Below are 25,164 nucleotides of genomic sequence, written 5' to 3'. Positions count from 1 at the left end.
ATGAATCGCACGTGACAGGCTGATATACGGATGGTATTGCTTTTTCGATGACCACTGTTAAATGGGCTGCATGCTGACACAGTAAACCACAAAGCAAGGACGACTATTACAAATCAGTCCCCAGCCCTCCCTCTTTCCTCCTCCTGCCAAAACGCCATACCTGGCCCTTGCCCCGGCGAGCCATCATACCCCTTATGAATCAAAGACACTGGAGCAGAAGTCGAGAGAGACAAGGACTTATGAGCAGTTGGCTCTGCCTCCCCATTTTCTCCTCTCTCTCTCTCTCTCTGTTGCTCTCTCTCTCTCTCTCTTGCAGTGTGTACATTTTTCTCTCCCCTCCTGCATTTATCTGTCTAGCTGGGTTGGATGGTAAATCCTCAGGCATGGCTTAAAGCACCAGCGGAGCAGAAACGGCCCAGGTTACACACCGTTCACACCGGTTAATGTACACAGCAGGTCGACGTTTACGAGAATGCACGCATGCCCGGCTGCTCCTCTGCCCCTCCGCCCAGCCACCAACACATCTCTATTTCTTTATGTCTGTCAAGCTGCTTTATTGAACCTCGCAATTTTTTGGGGGAGGAAAAAAAAATGCTGACACAGCGTGCAAGAAAAAAAAGGCAGCAAAACAACAGCTCGTTATGAGCATTCACATCATATTATTGGGTTTAAAAACATTTTCAGTCATAATTCCCAGCCATAATTACCAATATTGGATTTCAATTCTTATTTTGGGAAAAAGACTTATTTGTTTTCTTGAGAACAGTTACCTGTCTGCTAAATATAAGGCTACAGCCAGGAGCTGGCTAGCTTAGCTAAACATAAATACTGAAAAAAGAATGTAAAACAGCTAGTCTGGCTTTGTTCAAAAGCAACAAAATACAACTATTGGATCTCTAAGGCTCACTATCTAACCTGTTAAATCCCATTTCTGTTGTCTGTACAGAAACTATAGTGTAAAAATGACAACTGGCTATATCTTGGCGGGCACACCGACTTCCTGGAGTATTGTTATTACCTTGAAGTTGACAGGCAACCTATAGAGACTTCAGGAAGTTACTGCGCTCAGCCAAGAAATAGTTCAACACATAAGCACTCATAAAAATGCAACTTGTCATTTTTACTGTGTGTGCTCAGACAAAATGTCAGGCCAATTGAGCGATTGGGCGGCGGCGAGACAAACTGCCGTCAAGACGAGTCTGTGCAAGTAGACATAAGTGTATTTCTCAAAATGTCAAATTATTCCTTTAAGTATCGTCAGAGTCATTTAATACAATTCCCCCTGTGTCTGACACTATGATACTGTATATCCTGGGCTATTCCATTGGTCCATTCAGGTCATATGACACAGAGTAAAAAATGAAAAGCTCACTCCAAAATGGGAAATTTTACATGTGTTTTGCATCATTTTTCAGCAGATTCTGTGCGTGTACAGCATATTTAGTGTGTTTGAAACCTTGGAATCTTACAAGATGTCTAAATTAAGTCTTGTGGGATCCTTCTCTCAAGAAGTTGTAATGATGGACGTGCCAAAGAGCTTAAGTATTAGATGGTAGAACACTATGCATGAGGAGCTAATAGGGCTGAAAGACAAATCTCTACTATTAAGAGTCTATGTTGGACATTCCTTATTTGTAAAAATAGTAAAATAAACCATTCCCCTTAGGTTCACCACTGTGAGAGCCAGTATATACGACAGACAAATATTGATAATATCATAACACAGTTCTAAAGTTGCTATCTCCTTGTCTCTCTGCCTCTGTGCCTACAAATAACCCATCTAATAAACAGGGACTGGGACAAGAAGAGAAGCAATGCCGACTCCCGGACTCGGGTCTGCTTCACTGGACCTGAACACAACCGTTTCATCCGTTGAGCCAGTAGGCCAAATCAAGTGGTCTTTATTAAAGTCGCTTTGATGGATTCACCCCTGGCCTCCCCGCTGTGATCTATCGCCTGTCCGGCTCTTGGAGGTCGTAATAAACTTGTTTAGCAATGGGGTCACCGCATGCAAGCAGAGCATGTACGCGTGCGTGCGTGGGTGCGTGTGTGTGTGCTTTTCTGCTTGCAGTGTATGCTATGAGGCTCAAGCGTATCATCACATTCAGTGTGTTGTATATCCATACAGCTGCTGTCACCACTTGTGATGATCTTTGTAGTTTTATTAGATTCTGGCATGATTGCATCATATATATTATACAAACACATTTAAGCTGCGGTCAGGCACAGCAAAAGCTCTTACCCCTTTGAGCTTTACTGTCATGAAGAGCTCCTGCATATTCCGACTGGAGCAGTACATGCAAGGCAGCCTGAGAAAGACCTTCAGAGATGCAGCGAAGGCATACACAGAGTAGCTGTTTATTGGTAAGAAATGAATTTCCTGTTTTGTTTAGTATGTGTTTTCCATTCTCAGAGAGCTTTTAGGAGTGTCAAAGACATGTCAAAACAGCTCATTATATACATCTGCAGTTTGTGTTACGTTTGCAGCAGTCAGAAATGAATCACACCCGGGAGTTGCGTTCGACACTGAAGATGAGATCTTCAGGTGTTCAGTCTGTCCTCCTGTGAACGGAGCGCAGCAATTAGCAGACACGGCCAGCCCACGTCCTTGTGCGTCGCCTTCCAGTGAGCGACAGCTGCTGTCCGTGGCGTACGCCGGGACACCCAGGTCGCTGTTCGTCGAGGTGAAGCCCCGCCGCTTTCTAATGGGTACCACCGGGACCGGTGTTATTGGATGATTCATCAGATCAATGGCTGAGGAGTTCTCATCCAGCATGTGCAGCTTGTTGGAGTTTATGTAGCTTACATGGTAACAAGCACCTGGCGCTGTTTATTATAGGCACCAAAGACCATGTACGATTTTTATTGTTTTAACAAAGTCAGAATTGAATTTACAACTTTGTTCCCAGATGTTATTACAAAATGTTTCAGTTTTGAAAGTATATCACACCAATGAAAACGTATGATGTGCTTTTATGAGTGAAATCTCTCACAAATAAAGTTTTATGAGAGGTGCGCCTGGAAAGAATCAGGGATATTTCATTGTGAAAAGCCTTTTGGAAGATGCAGCAAAGGGCAAAGACTGTTGTTGTTGCTGTTCTTTATGGTGTTTTTTTTTATTGACATTAAATTAAACTATTGAAGTCACTGTGTTATACTGTTATCTTATGTTAGATTCTGTAGCGATTGAAGTGCAGTTTTAAAGAAGTACTGATGTTTTACAGCCCATGATGCCACTGGAATAAAGTCAGAATCAGGGCATCGTATTGGAGCTTAATAATTTAAAGGTATACTACGCAGGAGTTTCCTAAAAACAATGTATAGCCTCACACAGAAGTCATCCCTCTCAATCATCAGTTACGACCCACTAGAATTGCGTGGTGGTGTATTTTTCTGCAGAGACCCTGCCCTCTGCCTGTAGTTTCTTATTTTGCTGTGTTTGGGATGTTTCTGGGCTGCAACCTTTGGGAAGTGAGTGCGTAGCCCTCGGGCAATAGCAGCGTGCAGGTGGGATCGGGACTTTATAAAGTGCCAGACTGTCAGCAGCAAGTATCCCAGAGCACTAACAGTAACTAACAATTCCTGCACAGTATATCTTTAATATCAGCCGTAACATGCAGTGTATCACAAATACCAAGCTTCAATTTAATCAAGCATTTGGGGTGAAATTAAGACTTTATACGAAACAGTTTTTTTAATTAGTTTTAGCTATACAAAAGTGTGTGTCTTCAAAAATGTATTTACAGCAACGGATAAACAGAGAACATACATTTTCATACTCTAGTATAAAAATAAGTATTGTGATAGAGTGTCTCTAAAGATTTATCCTTTTTATTGATTGAATTTAATTTTGGGTTTAGTAACTGCTCATATGTAAGTGCATAATTTGATGTGATCAGCTGTATTTTTGTCATCTGTAACACAGCTCATACCCTCAATCTCCTTCCTGTCTCAGCTGAGCAATCCTTATCTTGTCTGGACACCTTTGTGACTAGATATTGTCATATATTATTGGAGTTTCCCGCTCTGGAATTGACCCAAACCACAGTCATTTGCCGAGAGTCTGCACACGTCCCGCCAAGATGTCCAGAAGCTGAAACCACCAACAGTCTGATGTCTCCTCTTGAACACACAGTTTTTTGGATATTGCTCATCATCCATCGGAGGTGGTGACGTTCACTTCGTCTGACATCATGCCATCAGAAGTTTGCCGGGCGCACCATCATGGTTGTCATGGTAGCCATCAGGTTCGGACCCTTCCAGTAGTACCACTTGATGCCATTGTAGCGAACCACACTGGACGAGGCGGGATAATATATGCCATTCAGGTTGGATGGACCACAGGCCTCAAACCACCAACCTGCAGAGGAAAAATGTCAGAGAGTTCAAGGAGAAAGTCTGAATTAATTGAATTCAAGCTCATGAAATGCAACACCCAAATGCACAGCTGTAAGTCAGCAGGAACTTTATATTGGCGCAGAGGGAAAATGAAATGCACTTCGGGACATTTACAAGGGAGTGGATAGAAATGTTTAACAAGATGGGATATAAGGAGAGACGGGAGACGGGAGGGGGGAGGTGAGAAGCAGAAGCACCTCCAGATGCGAGCTGGGCGCACTTGCAGGTGCAGCGGTCGTTGTCTCTGTCCTTGGTGCTGAACTGGGTGCCGGCGTGGGTGAGGCTGCTGGTGCGTCCAGCTGTGCCGCTGAAGCCCTCGGCGTGAAGGCTGGAATTGGGAGAGCAGAAAAAGAAACTCAGTGAGAAGCTCAGCCGCAGGCGACGACCTTGCCTGGTGGGCGCTCCAAATGGCAACTGCCCGGACTTCAGTGTCTCTGAAAGCAACTACTGTCATGTCTGTAAACTGAACACAGCACAATCGTGTTTATCAAAATCGGCCAGTCTTTCATCCTTTAATACCGCGGGATACCAAAGGGATGAGAGAGGCAAAATATCGAACTTAGCGAGTCCAGCTTTCTTTGGTTGGAGCTACCGTTTGTAGTTCACTTTTAATTTTTCTCTCTTTGTCTGATTTGCCTCTGGGCGTACCTGACGTAAGAAATAATGTTGGCAAACAGCAAATACACAGCATTTTTAGTTGGGCAAGACCCAATGCTCCTCTCAAGTTCAGCTCCATCTTGTCATTTAGAGTCTGTGTAGACAAGTGTTTTTTTAATAAAACCAAATAATCTCACTATCAAAAATAATTAGAGAATATAAAGTTCTAAACATGTAAACCACTGAAGGAGATCAGTATATTTGTTATATTATACTTTTTAGTATATATACAATACTTTTTAATGCAAGGAACCATCTCTCCTCGGTTCCCAAGCATCAATACACAAACTGACCTAAAGAGCTTCTCATTATTTTTCCTCCATGCTGTGCTTTGTGAAACAACCCAAACACTCTGAAAGAAACCTCTGCCCAAGTTAAATTGATTCGCTCAATTATTTTCATACAGCGGCCCAGCAGTGTGTGTGTGTGTGTGCGTCTCTGTGTCTGTTTGTCCGTCAGTGTGTGTGTGTGTGTCAGCTCTGGTTTGAAGAGAGTGGACGGGGAGGTCAGCCCTGCTGTCTGGCCTCTCCTCTGCCCTGTCATTCTGTCTAGTTAGTACCAGAGTCTCCCCTGAGTTATGTGACCCCCCTCCGTCGCCCGGGGCACGCCGTCTGTGATGACTAAATGAAGAATCCTCCTCTTGAATTTGTAAGTTCACAGGGCAGGGCAACACATCACGAGGGGCAGCGCGAGGACGGTTGGAAATGGCGGCGGCGCAGCTGAGAGACCGGGATAGTACACGAGGGAGATATTTTGTCAGACGACTTAACTTTTCTCTTCGTGATGCATCGGTGATGTGAAGAAAATTAAAAACTAGCGAACAAGACAGAATGGCAACCACAAGCTACAGGATATCCTATTGGAAAGAGAGGCCTGCGGACTGGGCCAGCTCGTCCTACTCCCCAAAACCTTTGCATTAGCCACGACTTCCAGAGGTATTAGCTCAGCTATTCCACAAGTACCACAGACCACAGGCTAATCCCTTTCAAGGTGACTGTCTTTTTATATTGTTATTGTATCCTTTAATGACAAATATACTGTTACATTATAAGGAATGCCTACCATTGGTTTTACTCTGTGAATGGCTATTCTTGGCCACCTCAAAGGGGAAAGTGGTCTGTCATGCTGATGATTAATGTATGAATAATGTTACTGAGTTTTAGGTGAAGACCTTCATGTTGCTCTGGGGAGCAGACTGGATGCAGCTGAGGAGGAGGAGGATTGCTTTTGGCTGACTGGCCGCATAGCATCACAGCTCCGGCTCGGGAGTTATAATTTAATCCCACAGACGCAGCCAGGGTCTTCAGCGTGCTAGTAAAGCTGGTACATATTGAACTAGTTACGCAGCACATGATCTCAGAGGTAGCGAGCTACAGAGGTGATTATATTCATTCAGGTGCTTCACCTCACACGGCGCAGCCTACAGCAAAGTTGTGAAACGTTCGGTTTCATCACGCTAATTATGTGGAACAAACTCAGGCAAATGCAATTTGCTGCACTATTAGGGATCTTGGAAGGCGTACGCCCACATGTGATTATGATTTGTCATCTCTCAGAGCATCAGTCTCCATAAACTTACACAAAACAAGAGCAAATTCCTGTGAATTTAAATGAAATCCAAACTGCACTATTTTGGTTTACGTTTTATTTCTGTCTGTTTTCGGAGGAAGCTCGGCTTCAGCACACCCACACATAATCTTGTTAGTGATTGCAGGGTTACCGGGGAGCTTGGTTTGAGTTGTCAGTTCCTGGCAGGGGCAGGTATCGCCAGGCGTTCCTGTTATACTCCAGCGGATGCAGCTTCCCTTTGGGGATTTTCAGGGGCAGCGGTAGCCGCGGTGGTGGGAAAAGAAAAATGGAGGCAGACGAAAGTGGCTGCGTGCCCTCCACTGAGCTCATCATTTTGAATGACAGTCTTAAAAATGGCCCAAGTGGTTCCTGAACGTCAGGGCTCGGGGATAAGGAAGCTTAGAGAACGAGAAAATAGGAAGGAATTTGAACTGTTGATAATGACTTCTAATCTGTCATGATATTCAGAGTCTTTCACCCAGAGGGAGCGATTGAAATGGTGTCACTGCTTTGCAATTATGCCTTTCACAATAGACGGCTCTTAATAAAACACTTACTGAAATTAAGCACCTTCATTATAGTCCTATTCGTGTCTGATTTTTGACAAAGTGAATGAATTTAATGGAAGACCGGAGTGCTTCACTCAATCTTGTGCTATCACATACTAATTACTAAACACTTTTGATTATTGGATGATTTGATGGTTCAAATAGTGGATTTTGATCTGATCATCCGCACCATTGCAACCCAAAGTAAAGCCTGCGCGCTCAGTTACAAATCTGAATAATATTTCATGCTGTTACCTGTAGCCGTTGTCCTCTCCATCGATGTAGAAGCGGTCGTAGTGGGAGAAGGCTTCGTTCCCCTCTCTGTCTTTCAGCTGGACGTGCAGACTGTATTCCTGGGAGCTGGTCAGCTTGTGGATGATATCATTCCCCAGCCAGTGTTCCCCAGATGGCTCGCCAAAGCCCTGGATGAGACACAAAGCCCGAGAACCAATAGCACAAGAAAATATTCAAACAGGAGGGGGGTTATTTTACCAGTGTCCTGCCAAGTGTTTTTGGAGTTAATATGAAAATGGACCTCAATTTAAGAAGTCACATTTATCATTCTGATGGCCTAAGACAGTCCACTGAGTTTATGAAGTGTAATACTCCACTCCCAAAGTTAGGGGCCGGTCAACTGAGACTCTAATTTGCCCTAATATCTTACCAATGATCCATGTGTGCCTGAAACACTCACAGAAAAAAAAAGTGGCTTTGTGGACTGATCCTCTGTTTGAACTTCAGAGCTGGACGTGAGGACATTTTTTCTGTCTCATTTTTAGAAATGGAAAACAACACTGATGAAGAAGAAGATAGGAAATATATGCTGATGCATGTGAAACAAAACAAATAGTTGCTTCCATCACTAAATGACACTAGATCTCAACCAAATTGAACACCTATGGGCACGGTTTGCAACAAAATGCAAAATGTCCCATCGCTGCAACCTCTCTGCCGCCAGTTGCCCCCAACAAAATCAAGAGCTGGGTCACTGCTGTTAGCGGGCCTCTCGTTTTTAGATTTTATGTGTTAAATGTATGTATGCATGTGAGACATGCTGAGATATTACATTTACATTAGCTAACATTATCTTTAGGTACATGACAGCTCAGCATCCAAAAGGGAGACTGCTAGCTGCATGCAGGATCCACGCCGACCATATCTGATAGATGTAGCTTTAATTGTCAGACGTTCCAGCAGTACACCTTCCTCAGAGACTTTATATTGGTTCCTCCTTGAGTTTATCAGCCATTTGCACGTCATAAGATGCAGAATATAAAGAAACAGGTATGTAAAAGATTAATGTCAAGTACATAGCTCTGTGCCAGGAGTCAATGTTAAATGACGTTAACAGTTGGAAGGCACAGGGATAAGATCATGGTTTCACAGAGGAAACCGCAACATTGAATGAAAGCAGATACAGTGTGCCATAAGGGCATGATGGCTTTGACAGAAATGGTTCACACCAAGGAAATGACATAACGTGAAGCGTTCTATTCAAAGAGATGCCTTAAAAGGAGAGGCCAAATGTGGCTTCAGTTAGTAAATCTGGCTGAGGGCTGTCACATACAAAACAACAGGCGGCTCTCAGGTGCATTCACAGTGCGATAAGGCCAGTTGGTTTTGAGGAGTAAGCACATAAACATTAAGACTGTTTGCTCGCATATGTCTTGAAGGCAGAGCCGTGAACAGTCAAACTCCACGTCTGCAGATATTAAGCATTCTCCATTCAGAAGGACATTTTCTCCTTGTTTACCTGCGAATTCGAAGTCACTTTGTCTAGCTGTCACACTCGCGGCTTGTTATTGGTCTTAAGTGAGAGCGAATATATCGTGAGAGCCCTGGAGCATTTATCATTTGACCAGCAGGCCTGGGTGCAACATTTGATCAACACCGACCACCGTTTCTGAGAACACGGGGTGTGGGCCGGGGCACTGAAGCGTTTTAGTACATACGTTATCTGCCATCTACAGGGCCCCTGTGCTCCCACGCCCCAACTGGAACCAAATATTTGTCATCCACTTGTGAAAATATTGTTCTTGAAAGGAGTTTTTAAGCTGTTTTTTTTTTTTTGGTTGCTCTCTTTTTCAGTCTCTCTGTTTGCAGTCACAGTCCTCCTCTGTCGCAATTGATTTGTTGATGTGGGTGAGAGACAAATTGCTACTCCACTCAATCCCAAACTAGCCTCACTCATTTGTTCTGTGTGTAATTTAACATAGTTGCAGGGGCTTGCAAGCCCTATGTTTTTCTCTGTTTTTCCCTATTGCGCAAACAGAGTATTGATTCTATTGAGAAAACTTTGCGAGGAGATTCAAAAAAAGCATTATCTAAATGCAAGTCCAAACCAAACAAAAGCCAAAGGTGTTAACACATGCTTGACTTGGCCAGAGCACTGAATCAACCTCATAGTCTCTTGTGTAAAATTATATTATATGCAGTTTTTATTTGGAAATAGTGTTACTTTCATCACCGCACGCTAATTTCCCTGCAGTGGAGAGCTGGGATCTTAAAGATGTATTTAAACAGTAGTGCTCTGTGGCTCGCTGAAGTGCATGGTGTGTGTGTTTGTGCATGAGTGTGTGTATGTGGGTGTGTGGGAGTACGACAGGGAGAGGGAGCGAGAGCAGGTGCAATAACATGGGGGGTGGAAGGGAACAGGAGGGCGGCCAAACACAACAACCGCAGGTCACCTGGGATCACAGGCTAGCCGGTATCCCACGCCTCTCCATGCCAAACCACCCGTGGATAGTTATTGGAACCTCCTGTCCAGTCCTGCAACACTGATCCATACTACCTATACTGATAACGATGCAACCTGACCCTGCCCTCTGCTGAACTCACCATTTTGTATTCCCTCCACCCGCGGTGGAAGTCAACGGAGCCGTTTCTCCGATGCTGCAGCACCGTCCAACCGCCACCTCTGGTCTTCATGTCACAGAACACCTGTGGAAGTGAAGGCAGATTACAGCCAAGCCTTGGTTCCTCAGGGCTAGGTGACAGAAATGTATGCATTTTGAGTACCGACCAGAATGTGTCTGACTCAAAAAGTGTTGCTCGGTCAAATTATTTGCCTTGTTTGCTTCACCAATAATCAGATGTTTCCTATTTTTAACTTGAGAGCAGCAGTAGTTGATTGTTTTTGCATACGTGGGAGCTGCAGAAAAAGCAGCAAACAACACTGACATATTATCACCTGATAGAAACAAATGTAAGACCGATGTTCACTCCACTTTGGTCTCCACCAGCTGCTGAGGGTAATACCTGGCTATTTAGCAGCCAAATGCCCCACTGCGTTAACCAGCGAGTCGCTAACAGTGGTTAGCGGCTCAAGCGGAAAGAAATGACACAAAGAAATTAAACATGCTTGTAGTTGTTTCTGTTATTTGAAGGATGCCTTGGAAATTTCAGGAATGGGGGGGGGGGGGGGGGGGGCACAATGCTTCAGGGTGTCCTGCAATGATATGACCCAGGCGGGAAGGAAAAATAACATATCAGCGTGTTCTCTTATCCCCGTGAGTGAGGGCTGAGGAGGAGGCGATTTTGGTTACACACGGTTTTCTTTCTTACTTGGCTGCACATTTCACCAAATGTAGATTTGTTTGGAAGACCAAATAGGAATTAATTCCACTCATTCATCCAGTGAGAATTTGAAATTTAGACTTGTTAAGGGACTTGTTTTACATATTCAAGGTGTTAAACTGGACATATTCCAGCTTCCCTCTGGTATCGTGATTAAATAACTGTGTGAATCTCTTCCGTGGGTGGTAAGACTACATGCTTTTTGTTGCTGAGATCCTTTTATATTGAACAAGTGTGTTCAGTCTGCATACCTCAAGGCGACAGGATGGTGCTTTTTCAGTTTTCTGAGGCACTATGTTTGAATCTCTATGCAACGTTGTCACCTCAAATTATAGATATTGCCAGTGACTTTTCTGACTCGATACCTCTGCAACCTGCAATGTGGCTAGTTACTGATGAAACAAAATTGATTTGCTTGGCCGGTTGCTTGAATGTTGTCCAGCAAACAACCGCCCTGACCCGTCTCGAGAGTCATGCAGTATAGATGCTGGTATGTGGACAGCATCCCAAGGGCTCTCTGTATTTCGACATCTCAACTGGCTGTTTTCTGCGAGAAATGAAACGCGAGTTTCCAGCTCTTTCCCAGAATAGGAAAGCTAAATCAAGGTCAGAAGGCACTCAGGTCTTTTACCTCGGCAAACAGAGCAGGCTGGCGATATGCTGTGATTATCCTCTGGCACATTAAGTCAATGATCTGGCCTTAGAGGCATCACAGTGAATACAAAAAACAAGCATCTCAAAATAGAATTTCTCAATTGAAGTCATTTTGCCAAATGCAGTCATTACTCTGATTTATACCAGATCCATATTTAATACTCCACATTCACTTATTATTATTATTAGCCAGCAAGAAATCACTTAGGGCCAAACCCATTACAATAAAATGCAAAAAGCCGGACAACCTCAGCATTATTAGGATTTTCAAAAAACAATTACAGTGTGGTTATTTTTTGTCAATGGCTTTCATGGGACAACATAATTACTTCACAATATGTGTTCCGAGAGAAGCCCTAATGTGTTTAATTTTATGAGCCCTGTGCATATGTAGCTCTCAAAAATATGCACAGGAGAAAAGAAAATACCAAATTATTTGTAAACATCATTGTTCACAACCTCGACGATTAAAATTTACATAGATGGATCGATCTCATATAAGCGAATGTTCATTACACACCTTTATATGCTTTTTGTCTCTCGTCCAGCGGAGGAAGCCCGCTGTCTGCTTTGAAAATAGGGCAATTTGTATCTGCCCCACTTTTAAGCAGCCACCCAGATTGCCAGCCGCATTGGAATTAGATGGCATAGATTGAAAGCAGCAATGATTTGGGGAGTGCTAACTTGCATCAGTGGAAACGTTCATTGGCCCCAGTTGGCAGGAAACACATGGCACCGAGGCCTAACACCTGGCCGCCTTGCCCACAGGAAATAGAGAGGAAGAACAGGGGCGATAGGAGATGGTGCCAACCAGCAAACTAGACTGAAAGTAATGAATAACAACATGCTGTTTCACTGTTTTCGTTCTTTTTCTGCAGAAAGCTCAGAGGGTGAAGATCCCAGACAAGAATGCTAGCTGTGATTCAAAGAAAGGATAGCCTGCCGGGGGATGCCATGGTTGACTTGGCAGGGACGAGCTACTTCAGGTCAGCAGAGGTACCTCCTAAGCTTTTCTGACTTTGCATTCAGCAGCACACACTCACTCACCATGAAGCCTGCGGGGCATAATTCTCCTGTTGCTTATTATTTTAGCTTCCAGTAACCCAGCGTGGCATTTCCATCAACCTCTATACCAAAACCTTTCAAATTACCATTACGTGAGACTGGTGCATCCTCCCAGTGTTTACTGCTGTCCACAAAATAATGATAAGCCGCCTGAATGTCGTTATGTAGTGTGTGTGTGTGTGTGTGAGCATTACATTATGCAGGCTGGGCAAAGTGAAATGATTCCAGTGCTAAATATGGACAAACGGATGAAATGTCTCACAAAAAAAGTTTCACGTCACAGTCAGTTAGGTGATATTTGCAAGAAAAGGCCAGTGACCTTTAAAGCCCTACTACCTTGACAGTCTGGGTGGAGTTGGGGAGGCGTATGTTATATATCCCGCTCTCTGTCATTCCGGACCGCAGGATCGCCGCACAGTCCCTGAAAGTGAGCGGCTCCTCCTTGGGCACATTGGAGATTTCTGCAGAAACATGCAGGCATCTATTTACAGATGGCAACCTAATGGGTTTTGCACACAAATCCCAACCCCATATGTGAGATCTCTTGTAATGTGAAGCTCTGGCTTAAACCTGCAATGTCTGCGGTGCGGTGCGTGCACGTACGTCTGAGATCTGAAATACAAGCTGCTCTATGTAACATCTCTCTTGTAAAATTATGCTTTTTAAGACTCATTAATGAAATACTGTTGACCCCATTTTTGCCTTAGTGAAATCCTGGTGCTTACTGATGCTATTAGTCTGTATTTGACTGAAGAAGTAAGGAATCATAAAAATGCAATATATAATTGTGTGCTGCATACTAGTGAGTGGGTGTTTATATTTATTTTTCTTAATCTCTTTTATACCTACAGAACACTTTACTCATGTAAATGTCTAACTCTCATTTCAAAAAAATGATTTTGGCAGAACAGTTTGCTCATTCAAAGACAGTAAACCCCTCAGCCTTGCCATTGCAGTGGTTGACCATAGCCAGCAGCTGCTGAACAGTGTCCGTGAGCACGGCCTGCTGTCTCTGTAGTAAGGTGCTGTTGAGTGTGGAGCTGCCCAGTTCACCCTGGAGCTGACTGACCAGTCGACTCTGCCTCTCCAGAAGCTCTTGAAGCTGCTGCTTCTCGCTCTCCAAGCCCTGCAGCTCCCTCCCATACCGAGCCTCGAGCGCCAAGAGCCTCTGTTCCAGAAAACTGCCAAAGACAAAAAGCAAAAATCATTTTGAGGCCAGGGTTGACTTGTTTTCCCTAAAAAGATCTGAAGACATGATATTATATCAAGTGTTAAGATGCATGTTGAATGGAATGGGTGGTAGAGGATGTAAGGGAGTGGGTGCAGGTGGTAAATCCATTTACCTTTCACAGTGGAGGTTGCACATTTGCATGAGGATGACTAATAGACATCAGCGCGACAGTCTCATTGGGCTGACATCATAGAAACACCTGTACTGCAGCAGCATTCACAGATGGGCCTGCATGCTAAACCTCTCAATCATAGCCATGAGGCACCAATCTGACACCGTGTGTGTGTGTGTGTGTGCATGTGTGTTTGCGTGTGCGTGCCCACGCATCTGCACAACTGCCACACCCCCACCTCCGACTGAAGACCATAAATCCCTGCAGCCTGATCTTTATAGCTTTGACTAATGACTCTGCAGCAGTTATTTATTGAAACAATCTCGCCACCCAGATTGAACAAGCTACTTTTCAGCCCCGTGCACACACTGCGGCCGCACTAAACGTGTATCCTCCATCCCCCGCTTTAGGCTGCAACTCGGCGCAAGGCCAGGAAGGAAAGCTGGATCAATCCGAATCATTTTTAACATCACTTCCATTTCATATTTGCTTTGCCGGGGAACACTCAATAAAAGTGGCCGAGCTAGCTAGCAAATTGTTCCCCATTATGTGTATTTTATTTTGAGGAACAGTCAAAGTGTAGAATGTGGCGGTAAACCAGCACAGCAATGTTTAAACAGTTAGAGGGTCTGATAGAATAAACATGGCATTTTGGATCACATTGCATCCTGGGCAATTAAACTGTTATGCTTATGATCTTGTGATATTTATGGCTATTGTAATGTATATGTTGCTAGTAGACTGCTCTCACACTCTCTCCACAAAATGCTCTGCTTCCTGCCAATAGTATTTTACATGTGATGCCTATGAAAACAAACATGTCTCTCTGCTCTTTTTAGTTGGCAGTGGTCCAAATACTGGCTCCATGCCCTCAAGGATCAGCTGCAGTAGCCTCCTACAACCACTGCAGACCTTATTTCCCTTTTATTCCTCAGCTGCCTGGCTGCAAATCCACTATGACCTTTTTAATTTCATGCATCGCGTCATGGTGTTTACCCCTGTGAAGATGTATTCATTTATTTACACGTCAGAGCCCTGACACTGACTTGAAGGATGTGGGCCAAAGGGCAGAGCAGGGCCGAGCAGGGCCAGATGTGTAACAGGTGTTGGAGCTTAGGCACTGTGTTCTCGCAGTCACACTTGATACAGATGGATGCAGTGATAAAGAATCAGAGGAGAGAAAACACCCGCTCCCTTTCACGCCACCCAGCAACCTGTCCTTAACCCCTGCTGGCCTTAATTTGACCTTGTGTTCCTAGAGAGAAGAATGGGAAACCCCTCCCAACGCGCACTGCCTATTCACGGGCGAACGCACACACAGGCTTACACAATACGCATTATATTGTTGTTAAGTGCCCTGTTTTTCATATCTGCCACAGCCATTCAGCGTATTCTTTTCCAGCTGTTCCAACAAGGGCCGGTTCCATACATGTGCACGCATATATACAGTTTATTACGCTTTTGAAGGCCACTATATTTTTGCCGTCCAGTGTCAAACAGGTTTTTTCGTGAGAAAACATTCCTTGGTGCACAAGAAGAGATGCATTTTATTTTTCCTAAAGCAGCCACAGCAGCTCATTTGGAGTTAGTAAAGGAAGTGAGCAAAAAAAAAATAGCGCCACCTACAGCAACTAAAGCCTCGCTAACAGCATATCCAAGAAAAAAAACATTGTTTTTAGCACAGATCTCGGCTGATGATGAAGTTCTGGGAAGTGAAAAGCGAAATCAACCGCAGGAATGACTGCATAATATGTCCAAAAATGAGAGAATGAATTACCAATCTAACATAATGGCTGTGAAAATGAAGTGCCTTTCCACAGTAAAAACCTACCAGCAACATACGTGTGTGTGTGTGTGTGTGTGTGTGTGTGTGTGTGTGCGCACGCTCACCTGTTTTTATCACCGAGGCGTGAGATCTCCTGAGTCTGCAGGAGAATATGTTTCTCCAGCCGGTTAGTGAAGAGCGAGTACTCAAGCAGCTGGATCTCCAGGCGACTTGTCTGGTTTAACACCTATTGATTGACCAAAAAAAACAACAAACAAGCGAACAAAAAAAAAAAAAGAAAACGCAAGAATAACTCTCACAGTATGTGCAGGTTGAAGAATGGCTGACAAGAGAACGAGATATTGATGAAAAGACTCTTGGGGTGGGGGTGGGGGGGTCAAAAAGGACACCCACCAGCTGAATTCATTAAATGCACCCTTGGGGATAAATAATGTCACACAGCGCATCACAAAGCTCATGAAGCTCAGTCTTTGATCTTGCAATGAAAACTTGAGCAAGAATTATCTCACACGAACCTGTGACATGTTTTGAGGTTGCAGATGAAACAAAAGCTTGAACAAAGCGGCTCAGATATTTGTACAGGTTGCGGTTTCATATCAACTTTGATAAGAGACAAAGAAAGCACGAGGACCAAAACAGGCCAGTCTGTAATAACAGCTCTGTGGCATGATTGAAGACACATCTGTGTTGTGCTACTGAGTTTTGTGTTTTAATTGGCTTGTTGTCAGACTCCGAGCTCAACTCATTGTGTCAATCAGAGCCTGTAGAACCAAATACCAGCTGTTTTAAGGCTGTTACCGCCACCTTTGGGCATGGCTTCTCAGCGGGTTACATCTGATTTACATTTAATTAGCTATTCGCCAAGTGTTTCACAAGTGACATCATTTGTTTTTGCAAGGGTGTGACCGCCGCAGTTGTTCATTTAGATTGGCTTCCAGCGCGTTGTCTCAGGCTCACTCAAATGCTTCCTATTGGGCTCACCTGGGTCTCAACGTCTGTCAGCTTGCGGGTCTGCTCGGCTGATTGGCTGAGGAGGTTGGTTCCCATCTCCAGCATGGCGGCTGTCTGGGTGTGCACCGCAGTTCTCTTCATTTCCTCCATCCCAGAGCGCACATTCTCCTGGATGAAGTTCTCCAGCTGCAAGGCGAACAGGCAGACAGAGAATATTATCCAGGATGTCAGATTCCCGGGTTTCACTGTGGCGATAATCATATTTTACGAGGTAATCTGCCCATTCGTTCACTGACAGCTTGATGCAGGGTGAAAGCAGCAGCCTCAGAGTCTTCTAGCTCAATCTTTTCAGGTACTGTGATGGAGTCGTGGAATGTAGTATCTCTAGGGCATTGCGACATCTCGCCACCCATCTATCCACCTATCCATGTGCAGGCCTACCTCAGGCAAATACCAACCGTTAATAAACCATTAATAAAGCTGTGCAGTGTAGAGGTGCCTCAATGGGATTTCAAGAAGAGCAGTAACGATATGCACCAAGAGGCTGGCATCAACATGTTTGTGTGCCGGACTTCAGGGGTAGTCACCTACACTCTGTAATCAATCAGTAAGCTCAGGGAAAGAAGCAAAACGTGTTGCATCAGGAGTATAAATAGACTGACATCCATCTTACTCCAATAAATAGATTTTCTTATTAATGTGGTTGGTTTGAGCAAACGGCATCTGGAAGACAAATACGGCTTTTCCCGCCGTGAACGATGGAATTTCGTCTGACGTTTAACGGGCAATGGCCTGTGCCACGCAATAAAGCAAATGGGAAATATTGAACAATGATATTTATGACTTTTCTGGGGAGAGATCAGACTTCACTCGTTAAACCACATGACTGGAAAATGAAGTCTCTAAGGAGAGAGCATTCAAAATGATCCGGCTAATGAGTGGCTATTCGCAAAAAATCGAAGAGGATTCGAACGAGACTATGATTGTTTGGGGGGGTTTTTTTCAATGCAAATGGCCATTTCAGAGAGGAATGGGATTATGATCATGCACTGCCACAGGAGAGGGCTTTTTCTATTTGTCATGTGGTCTAAAAAATACTGATCCGAGTGGGCAAATAGAGATGAATTGGCAATTAAATTGTTTGCCTCCTTGTAATCTTTCTCTCTTTGTCTCTTACTTCCTATTGATCTCTCTCACTAACTCCCTCTTATATTCAAACTCTTCCCCCTTCCTCCCTCTTGCTCTGTAAATCCATCTCTCACATTTTGCTACTTTAGGACAACTGAAACAGCAGAAAAAAAAACTCATAACAAAGGATATGAAGAGATTACCAAGGGGATTAAAGCTAACTCCAAAGGAAGAGGCAAAGATCCCTGCGTCATAATCATCCTCATGTATTGAAGCTGCTATCAGCCGCCTGTCCAAAGCGTTCCTATTACAGCCTTCTGTGATAGAGCTCATTCCAGAGGTCTTGATACACTCCATCTCCCACCGCCAGTTGCATTAATTGCAGCTCTGTCACATGCGGCACCATGCAGCCAGATAAATCACATTTGGGATGTAGTAGTAATTCTCTTTTATTGTGTCTAAGAGGGCCAGAGTAGGGATCAGTGCTGAGAAAATCAAATGAGTTGTATCACTGGATATCTTAATTGTTGAGCCAATATACACATTTGTTCTCAGTTACAATTCCAGAGCAGGGGGGGGACATATCTGCTGGGTGTTCTGGCAGATGAGAGTGATGGACTGAGACACATCACGATAGCTGTGTTTGTGAGGAACAGTGATGTATGTTTCCATGAAAAAGGTGCCTTGATTGACGCGTCGGTGCGGCATCATGTAAATCCACTTCTCACCAGAGATGATTGCACTCTTGGGTCTGTTCACCAAAATGATAAAGAAGCCTTTTTTCTCACTTGCTCCTCATGGCGTCGAACCATTCAGATAGCTTTGGTTTTATTTGGATGTCTGTGCCACTCCAGTGCAGTGGATGAGGATTACACTTTGTTTGTGGTGCCAACAGCATTTTAAAATGACATTTAGAGAAATCAGCAACGAAATCTCTTTCCAGGACCGATCTCCCTGACTACTCTGGGTAATCCACAGGTCTGACTGTGGACAGTTGTCATCGGAACTACTTTCTGTTGAAGAATTTGTTTCATCAATGGGATGGCAGTGTCAGTGAATGGATATTTGGGACACACATTCATGGTCCCCACCTGATGTATCCTGACTGCGGTGATCCCTTGACTTCTTCCTTGACGTGACATATGTGGGTTGGAGTGAAACATGTGGCAAGTACTGCATGGATTGCCTTTAGATTTGTTGCAGACATTCATGACCCTCAGGTGGTGATCCCTTTTCATCTTCATCACCTGGTCAAAATTCTATTTTCTCCAAATCTCATAAATCTCATCAGCCTCATTTGTTCTCTGTGTTTAGTCCTAATTTGCTTATGTTAGCATGCTATCAAGGGAAACTAAGATGATTAACATGATGCAACCCTATTTCCAAAAACAGTTGGGACACTGTTTGAAATATAAACAGAAAGAGAATGTGGTGATTTGCAAAACACTGAAACCCCATGTTTTCATTAAAAATAGCAGAAAGGCAATATATATCAAATGTTGAAACTGAGAAATTTCAGGCTGTTTTTCAAAATTAGATCCTCTTTTAGAATTTGATGCCAGCAACAAGTTTCAACAAATCTGGACAGGGTCATGTTTGTCGCTCGGCTGCATCAGTTCCTCTTTTATCAACACTCTGTGAGTGTTTGGGAACTGAGGAGACCGACTGCTGTCATTTGAAAGTGGAATGTTTTCCCATTTCTGCTTGATTTACGATTTCAGCTGCTCAGCAGTTCCAGGTCTCCTTTGCTGTATTTTACGTTTCATAGTGCACCAAACATTTTCAATGGGTGACAAGTCTGGACTGCAGGCCGGCCAGTTTAGCGCCAGGACTCTTTGAACAGAATGTGGTTTGGCATCGTCCTGCTGAAAAAAGCAAGACCTTCCCTGAAAAAGATGTCGTCTGCTTGGCAGCATATGTTGCTCCCAAACCTGTAAATATGGTTCAGCATTAATGGTGCCTTGCAATGTGCACTAATGCCCCCGTCATACCATCTTGGATGCTGGCTTTTGAACTGTGCTCTGACAACAAGCCAGATGGTCCCTCTCCTCTTCAGCCCGGAGGACGCGGCGTCTGTGATTTCCAAAATAATTTCACATTTTGACTCGTCAGACCTCAGGACAGTTTTTCCACTGTCCCTAAATCCATCTTAAAAGAGGTCGGGAGCAGAGAAGGCGTCGTCGTTTCTGGATCTGGTTTATATACGGTTTCCTCTACGCATGGTAGAGTTTCAGCCTGCATTTATAGCTGCAGCGATTAACTGTGTTAACAGATGATTGTTTTTGGAAGTGTTCCTGAGTCCATGCTGTGATGTCCACTGCAGAATCCTGTCTGTTTTCAATGCTGCGCCATCTGAGGGCCTGAAGATCACGGCCAGCCAGTACTGGTTTTCAGCCTTGTCCCCTGCATACAGAGATTTCTTCAGATTCTCTGAATCTTTTAATGACATTATGTTCTGCGGACAAAGAAATCCCCAAATTCTTTGCAGTTTTACATTGAGAAACATTCTTTAATTGTTGCATTGTTTGCCTCATCTTTACTGCAGAAAGACTCTCTGTCTCTCTTTCTCTCTCTCTCTTTATACCCTGTCATGTTAGTCACCTGTTGCCAGTTAACCTCATCCATCGTAAGATGTTCTTTTTCTTTTCTTTTAGCATTTCACAACTTTTTCAGTCTTTTGTTGCCACTGACTCAGCTTTTTTGGAATCAACTTCAAAATGAGGATATAAAAAAAAAAACAAAAAACAACAACAACAACAAATTTCTCAGTTTCAGCATTTGATATTTTGTTTTTGTGCTATTTCTTATTACATTTCAAGATTACAGAGCTGCTTCCATAGCTGGAGATATTTTTCACGGCTGTGAGCACCACAAACAAAATTCCATTCCATCGCTTTCATTTTAGATGCAGATATTTCAAATCCATGGCCAGATAAAAACAAAATTATCTCTTGCCTATATACCACTAAAAGTGCATAAGAAAATAATACGTTCTTTATTGTGAGTTTTGGATAAATAGTCTTTTTAAGATGTCAGGGGCCATAGTTGAGGAGTGTTCAGGGTCTGCCTTGTATGTTCAAGGAAAGAACAGTTAGATAACGTGAGTAATGTGGGTGACATACTTTAGTATTGCCGTATTGAAACGTTACTGGTCCAGGAAATCGAGTCACCAAGGGTAGCCTAGCTACCTTAATCTCAATGCAATATTTCTTCATTAGCATAATCCACACAGTCTCTTAAAAGCACTTACAAAAGCACACTCACATCCTTTTTGCCAAACCCTCAGGGTCGCAGCTGGCAAAAAGGACTAGATGGGGGGTTGTGTTAGGGGTTAGAACAAAAGAAAACAATCACTACACCCTTCTTGGAAACACCAACGACAGAATCTGGAACATTAATGCAGTCCTGTTGCACTCGTGTACTTGGAGATTCCTCTGCAGAACATGCCGGATTAGTGTGTGCGCTCCTAAATTTGTGTGTGTGGGTGTGTGTTTTCCTTCAGTGGGTTTGGGAGGAAGGCTCACAGTAAGAGTCATACCATCCCAGGGGAGCTTTGAGTGAGATCGTGTTAAGTTTCACAGACGCACCGACACACACTTGCCTCAAGCTCTTCCGCATGCATATCACCGATTCCTCCCCGAGCTCATGCAGATACGCTTAATGATCTCCACAAGGTGCTGAAAAGCCTTTGCCATTCGGGGTCAGAGGTCAGCATACCCTGGCACACGTCTAAAAGAGCTCCCCTAGGGTCGTGCTGTGTTTATGTGGAAATCCCACCTACAGTGCGATCATTTATGCACCGCTTTGGCCCCGTGGGGTAACTTGTTGAAAGGTTGGATCTTTGTGTTCATTCCAGACGTTATGTGGAGGAAGTTTGGGAACAGGGTCAGCAGATGGAGATTTAAACCACATCTCCTTCATGGCCGCTCGTATCACAGCTCTGCTTAGAGAGGCAGCTCTATATGTGATGCTTTTGCATTCTACAATTTGGACGGTGCTTTGCAGGCTGTATACATGAATAATATAATGCAGGCATGCGGCAAAGTGAGTGCGCTGCCTCACTTTTCCTCGCTCTGTCTCTCAAACACACATGCACATACAGTGCGGCCTCATGGGATGCTTCCCGTGGAAGCTAGGTCTCCGGTTCACAGGCTGAGCATCAGACAGAGTGTGCACAGAGGAGATGTGTGTGTGTGTGTGTGTGTGTGTGTGTTTTCATATGTGCATTTCCGAGTGTGTGCCGAGAGAGCGTGAGCAAGATAGACAAAGAGTTTGAGAGCTGATGGTCGACAAGTCAGGGTGTGAGATGAGACACATTCTGCATCCCAGAGGTGCAGAGCGGTCCGGATAGAAGCGAAGGAGACGGATAGAGAGGAACAGGGTGTCAAAAGAAAAGGGAGGCTGGGGAGAGGGAAGGAAGGAAAAATGCAGACAATTTAGTGGTGTGCCAGAGCGAGAGGAGGAAGTGACAGGAGCACAGGGAGAGCTTTGGCATTCATAATGCCCCATTTTCAAATCCTGAAATATTATCAACATGTTTGCTCTCAGACGACCAATCTAAACACTCGACACAAACCCTTATAATTGGCCCAAGGATTAGCGTATACCATAAATATTCTGAGAGTGATGCAGACAAGAATAGCGAGACGGGCGGAGAGGGGCGGCGTGTCAGTCAGTCAGTCTCTCCTAGACAATGGCCCGACACTGATTTCGTGCCCTGATGACCTTAGCAATGAAAGGACTATTGTGAGGCCACTTTTAATCGCATCATTTCATTTTAGACAGTTGTAATCCGGACTAAATGGAATTGCAAAGGCCAACAGCCCGGAGAAGAGACACGCTGAAATGTGTCTCCGGCAGATAAACAAATTTCCCTCACTGAGGAACGTGTTATATTTTGATGTCAGCTGAGTTTGGTGCAGACAGGCTGAAAAATGAGCTAAGAGTGAAGTTTGTGTGTACTTGTTGCCAGTGGGGGAAAACACTCATTTAGCAGGTTCAACTGTGTGAGACATATTTGGCACCGTCTGACATTAGCAAACTTATTTCATCTTGTCTTTCTCCTCTCGCATGCAATGGGGAGTTCTGGCTTCCCAGTGGTCTTAAATACAGACACACATACACCAGGACAGATATGCATGCAGCAAGCATCCAGGAAATCCCAGCTAAGCGCTGAATTAATCAATAATGAAGGCTTGTCAACAGATGTTATTGGATAGTGTACTCCGAGGACATCATGGTTTGTTTTTTCCCTGCATTTTGGTTGATGGTCTGCAGGATAGAATGCGGCGTGTGAAAATGACAAGAAGAAGACGACGTGACAGCAAAGAGGTGGAGTGAGAAAGATTTGAGGAAGAGGAGAGGTGGTTGTTTTAGTCAGCGGGTCAGAGATCATACCTTCTGAAGCCACTGGGTGTTATTCTCCATGGCACTCTCCAGACTCTCCAGCTTCCTCTCCTGCCAGGAAGGCCTCTCACTTTGGGCCTTGCCTGGCTTGGACTGGCTCGCGTCAGGCGCCGCCTCGGGCGGGGAGTCCCTCTGGAGGGTGTTGGTGACCTGGAAGTCCTTTAAGGGATGGCAGTGCTCCACCTCAGGGAGGATGAAGGTGTAGCTGCAGGGGCCGTGCTGCATGCGGTGCTGTTGCCGCCCCGAGCCGATCGCGGTGGCCAGCAGGTAGGCCAAGTAGGCGAGAGTCAGGGCCAGCAGGCGGCCCATGTCAGGGGGACGAGAGGGGAAGGGGAGGGAGGGAGGAGGTTGCTCCACCTGGCTGAGCAGAGAAGTGGGTCAGGTGAGGTCCTCTATCGCTCCTTTAACTTTTCCTTTAAGTGTCCCTCAAGACTCTGCCTTCCTACTGCTGTCTTCTCAGTCCAACCCCTGCTGCCCCTGTCTCTGTTTTATCACCTTCTCTTCTCCTCTTTTGGCTGGTCCTCCTCTTTGCTGATGCATCCAGAAGTCTTCTTCAGCTCAGTTCCTGCTCCCGCTGTTCCTCGTGAGAGCAGGCTGAAAGCACACACACAGGAAAGGGGGGATCGCCTCCTATTGTGACTCCAACACTCAGCCAGCGCATGCAGCTCCGTCCAGGAAACCAACAGCAGCCTTCCCTCCCACCATTTATCTCTCTTCTGAAAAGTTGCTTTCCTCACTGCCTTCTTCTCCACTACTGGAGCCCATGCGTTAGTCCAGAGGAGAGTGGAGAGGAGGGGTGAGGTGGAGAGTGGCCCGCTTCAGGATGTTGACTGAAGTGGTAAAGCTCTTAAAGTAGAGAGAAACAGAGAGAGAGAGAGAGAGAGAGAGTGGCGTACCTCTCCACACACACACACACACACACACACACACACACACACACACACACACACAAATGCACCTCCTTAGCACATAATCACTCAGCCTTCCCTCTCTCACTTTCTCCCTCCCTCTTACGGTACTCCTGTTTGCGGGGGTTAGAAGAGGAAGCAGCAAAAGTGCACACTGCCACAGTGCTCAGCGAGAACGAGGAACTTTCTCTCACAACTTTTTGCTCCCTCCCATCCTCTCTCTCTCTTTTTTCCCACTCTCTGAAATTTAAATGTGCTTTATTGGCATGACCGTAATGAGTCGAGTACAGTACTGCACAAACATGTTGCACAAGTGTTTTGTAAATAGATTTAGAAAGCTGAGATAATGAAAGTATGATCATTCAGTGCAAGTGTGTTGCTCTGTCTCTACGTCTTGTTATTGGCTGAACTGGCACGTTTGTCTGTGTCCCCCGTTCTCATTGGCCAATCTGTGGTCACTCTGTCTGTATTTAATTAAGGTGTTTAGCTGAAGTCAAACTGAAATTTGAATTCCCCTCACTTTTTATGCAGGGGAACTTTAGTGATAGTGCAGCTACTGTTTAATTTGTATTCCAGTGGAAAAGTCATACTTAGCAAAACTAACTACCTTCTGCTCTGAAATTGGAAGCTAATTAGCCTAGCTTGCTAATGTTTGTGCTGATTCCCACTAGAAGTTACATCTATTATCTATAATATGTCATGTCATTGTCCAGCTTGTGCACACTGTGCTGTGTTTGTCCCACTTCATACAAAGGACAGGGGTCCACCTGCTGTTAGCTGTCCTTGTATCAAGGGTCCAGTTGTGTTAATGGCAAACGTCCACACTGTCAAAACTCTCCACAGTGGATCCTCAGCACTCGAATATGGGAGAACTGAAGCAATATTACAAACAACTTTCAGTGCCCACGCACGCAGATATTGTACTAATTAAATGATCGACACCCACATCATCAGCGAGAGCCAAAAATTCACAACCCTTGGAGAACGCTAATTACTTGACTTGTGTTCAGTTCATTAAATTGAAACCACCAATGACATATTGAGCGATTTCTTAGCAAGAATAGAATTATTATTTCACTTTAACTGAAGTTCCTCTCCTCTTCCCTAAAAATTCACGTGTTCATTAAAATTACATATTTAATAGTTTTCCCATGCAAAAAAAAAATCCCTTTCTG

The 25,164-nt window shown here is 44.4% G+C and overlaps 1 protein-coding gene across 1 annotated transcript; it reads right to left on the bottom strand.

Moving 5' to 3' along the window:
* Positions 1-2,608: 2,608 nt before the first annotated feature.
* On the bottom strand, positions 2,609-23,879 carry angpt2b (angiopoietin 2b). The gene is made up of 9 exons (XM_041955255.1): positions 23,073-23,879; positions 16,578-16,733; positions 15,701-15,822; positions 13,416-13,648; positions 12,804-12,928; positions 10,011-10,112; positions 7,428-7,594; positions 4,596-4,726; positions 2,609-4,360 (listed from the first exon to the last, which is right to left on the bottom strand). The coding sequence occupies exons 1-9, from the start codon at positions 23,388-23,390 to the stop codon at positions 4,200-4,202; spliced, it is 1,515 nt and encodes a 504-aa protein (XP_041811189.1). The 5' UTR covers positions 23,391-23,879; the 3' UTR covers positions 2,609-4,199.
* Between the last annotated feature and the right edge of the window lie 1,285 nt (positions 23,880-25,164).

Source organism: Chelmon rostratus, chromosome 16 (assembly GCF_017976325.1).
Source record: "Chelmon rostratus isolate fCheRos1 chromosome 16, fCheRos1.pri, whole genome shotgun sequence".
Classification (NCBI taxonomy): domain Eukaryota; kingdom Metazoa; phylum Chordata; class Actinopteri; order Chaetodontiformes; family Chaetodontidae; genus Chelmon; species Chelmon rostratus.
The sequence above is the reverse complement of the archived record's forward strand: the minus strand, read 5'-3'. Positions and strand labels throughout refer to the sequence as shown.

Coding starts and splice junctions, on each gene's coding strand:
- angpt2b (XM_041955255.1), bottom strand. CDS start 23,390: ATGGGCCGCCTGCTGGCCCTGACTCTCGCCTACTTGGCCTACCTGCTG. Junction 15,823..16,577: donor TGACAGACGTTGAGACCCAG/GTGAGCCCAATA, acceptor GTCAATCAATAG/GTGTTAAACCAGACAAGTCG. Junction 13,649..15,700: donor CGCCTCGGTGATAAAAACAG/GTGAGCGTGCGC, acceptor TGTCTTTGGCAG/TTTTCTGGAACAGAGGCTCT.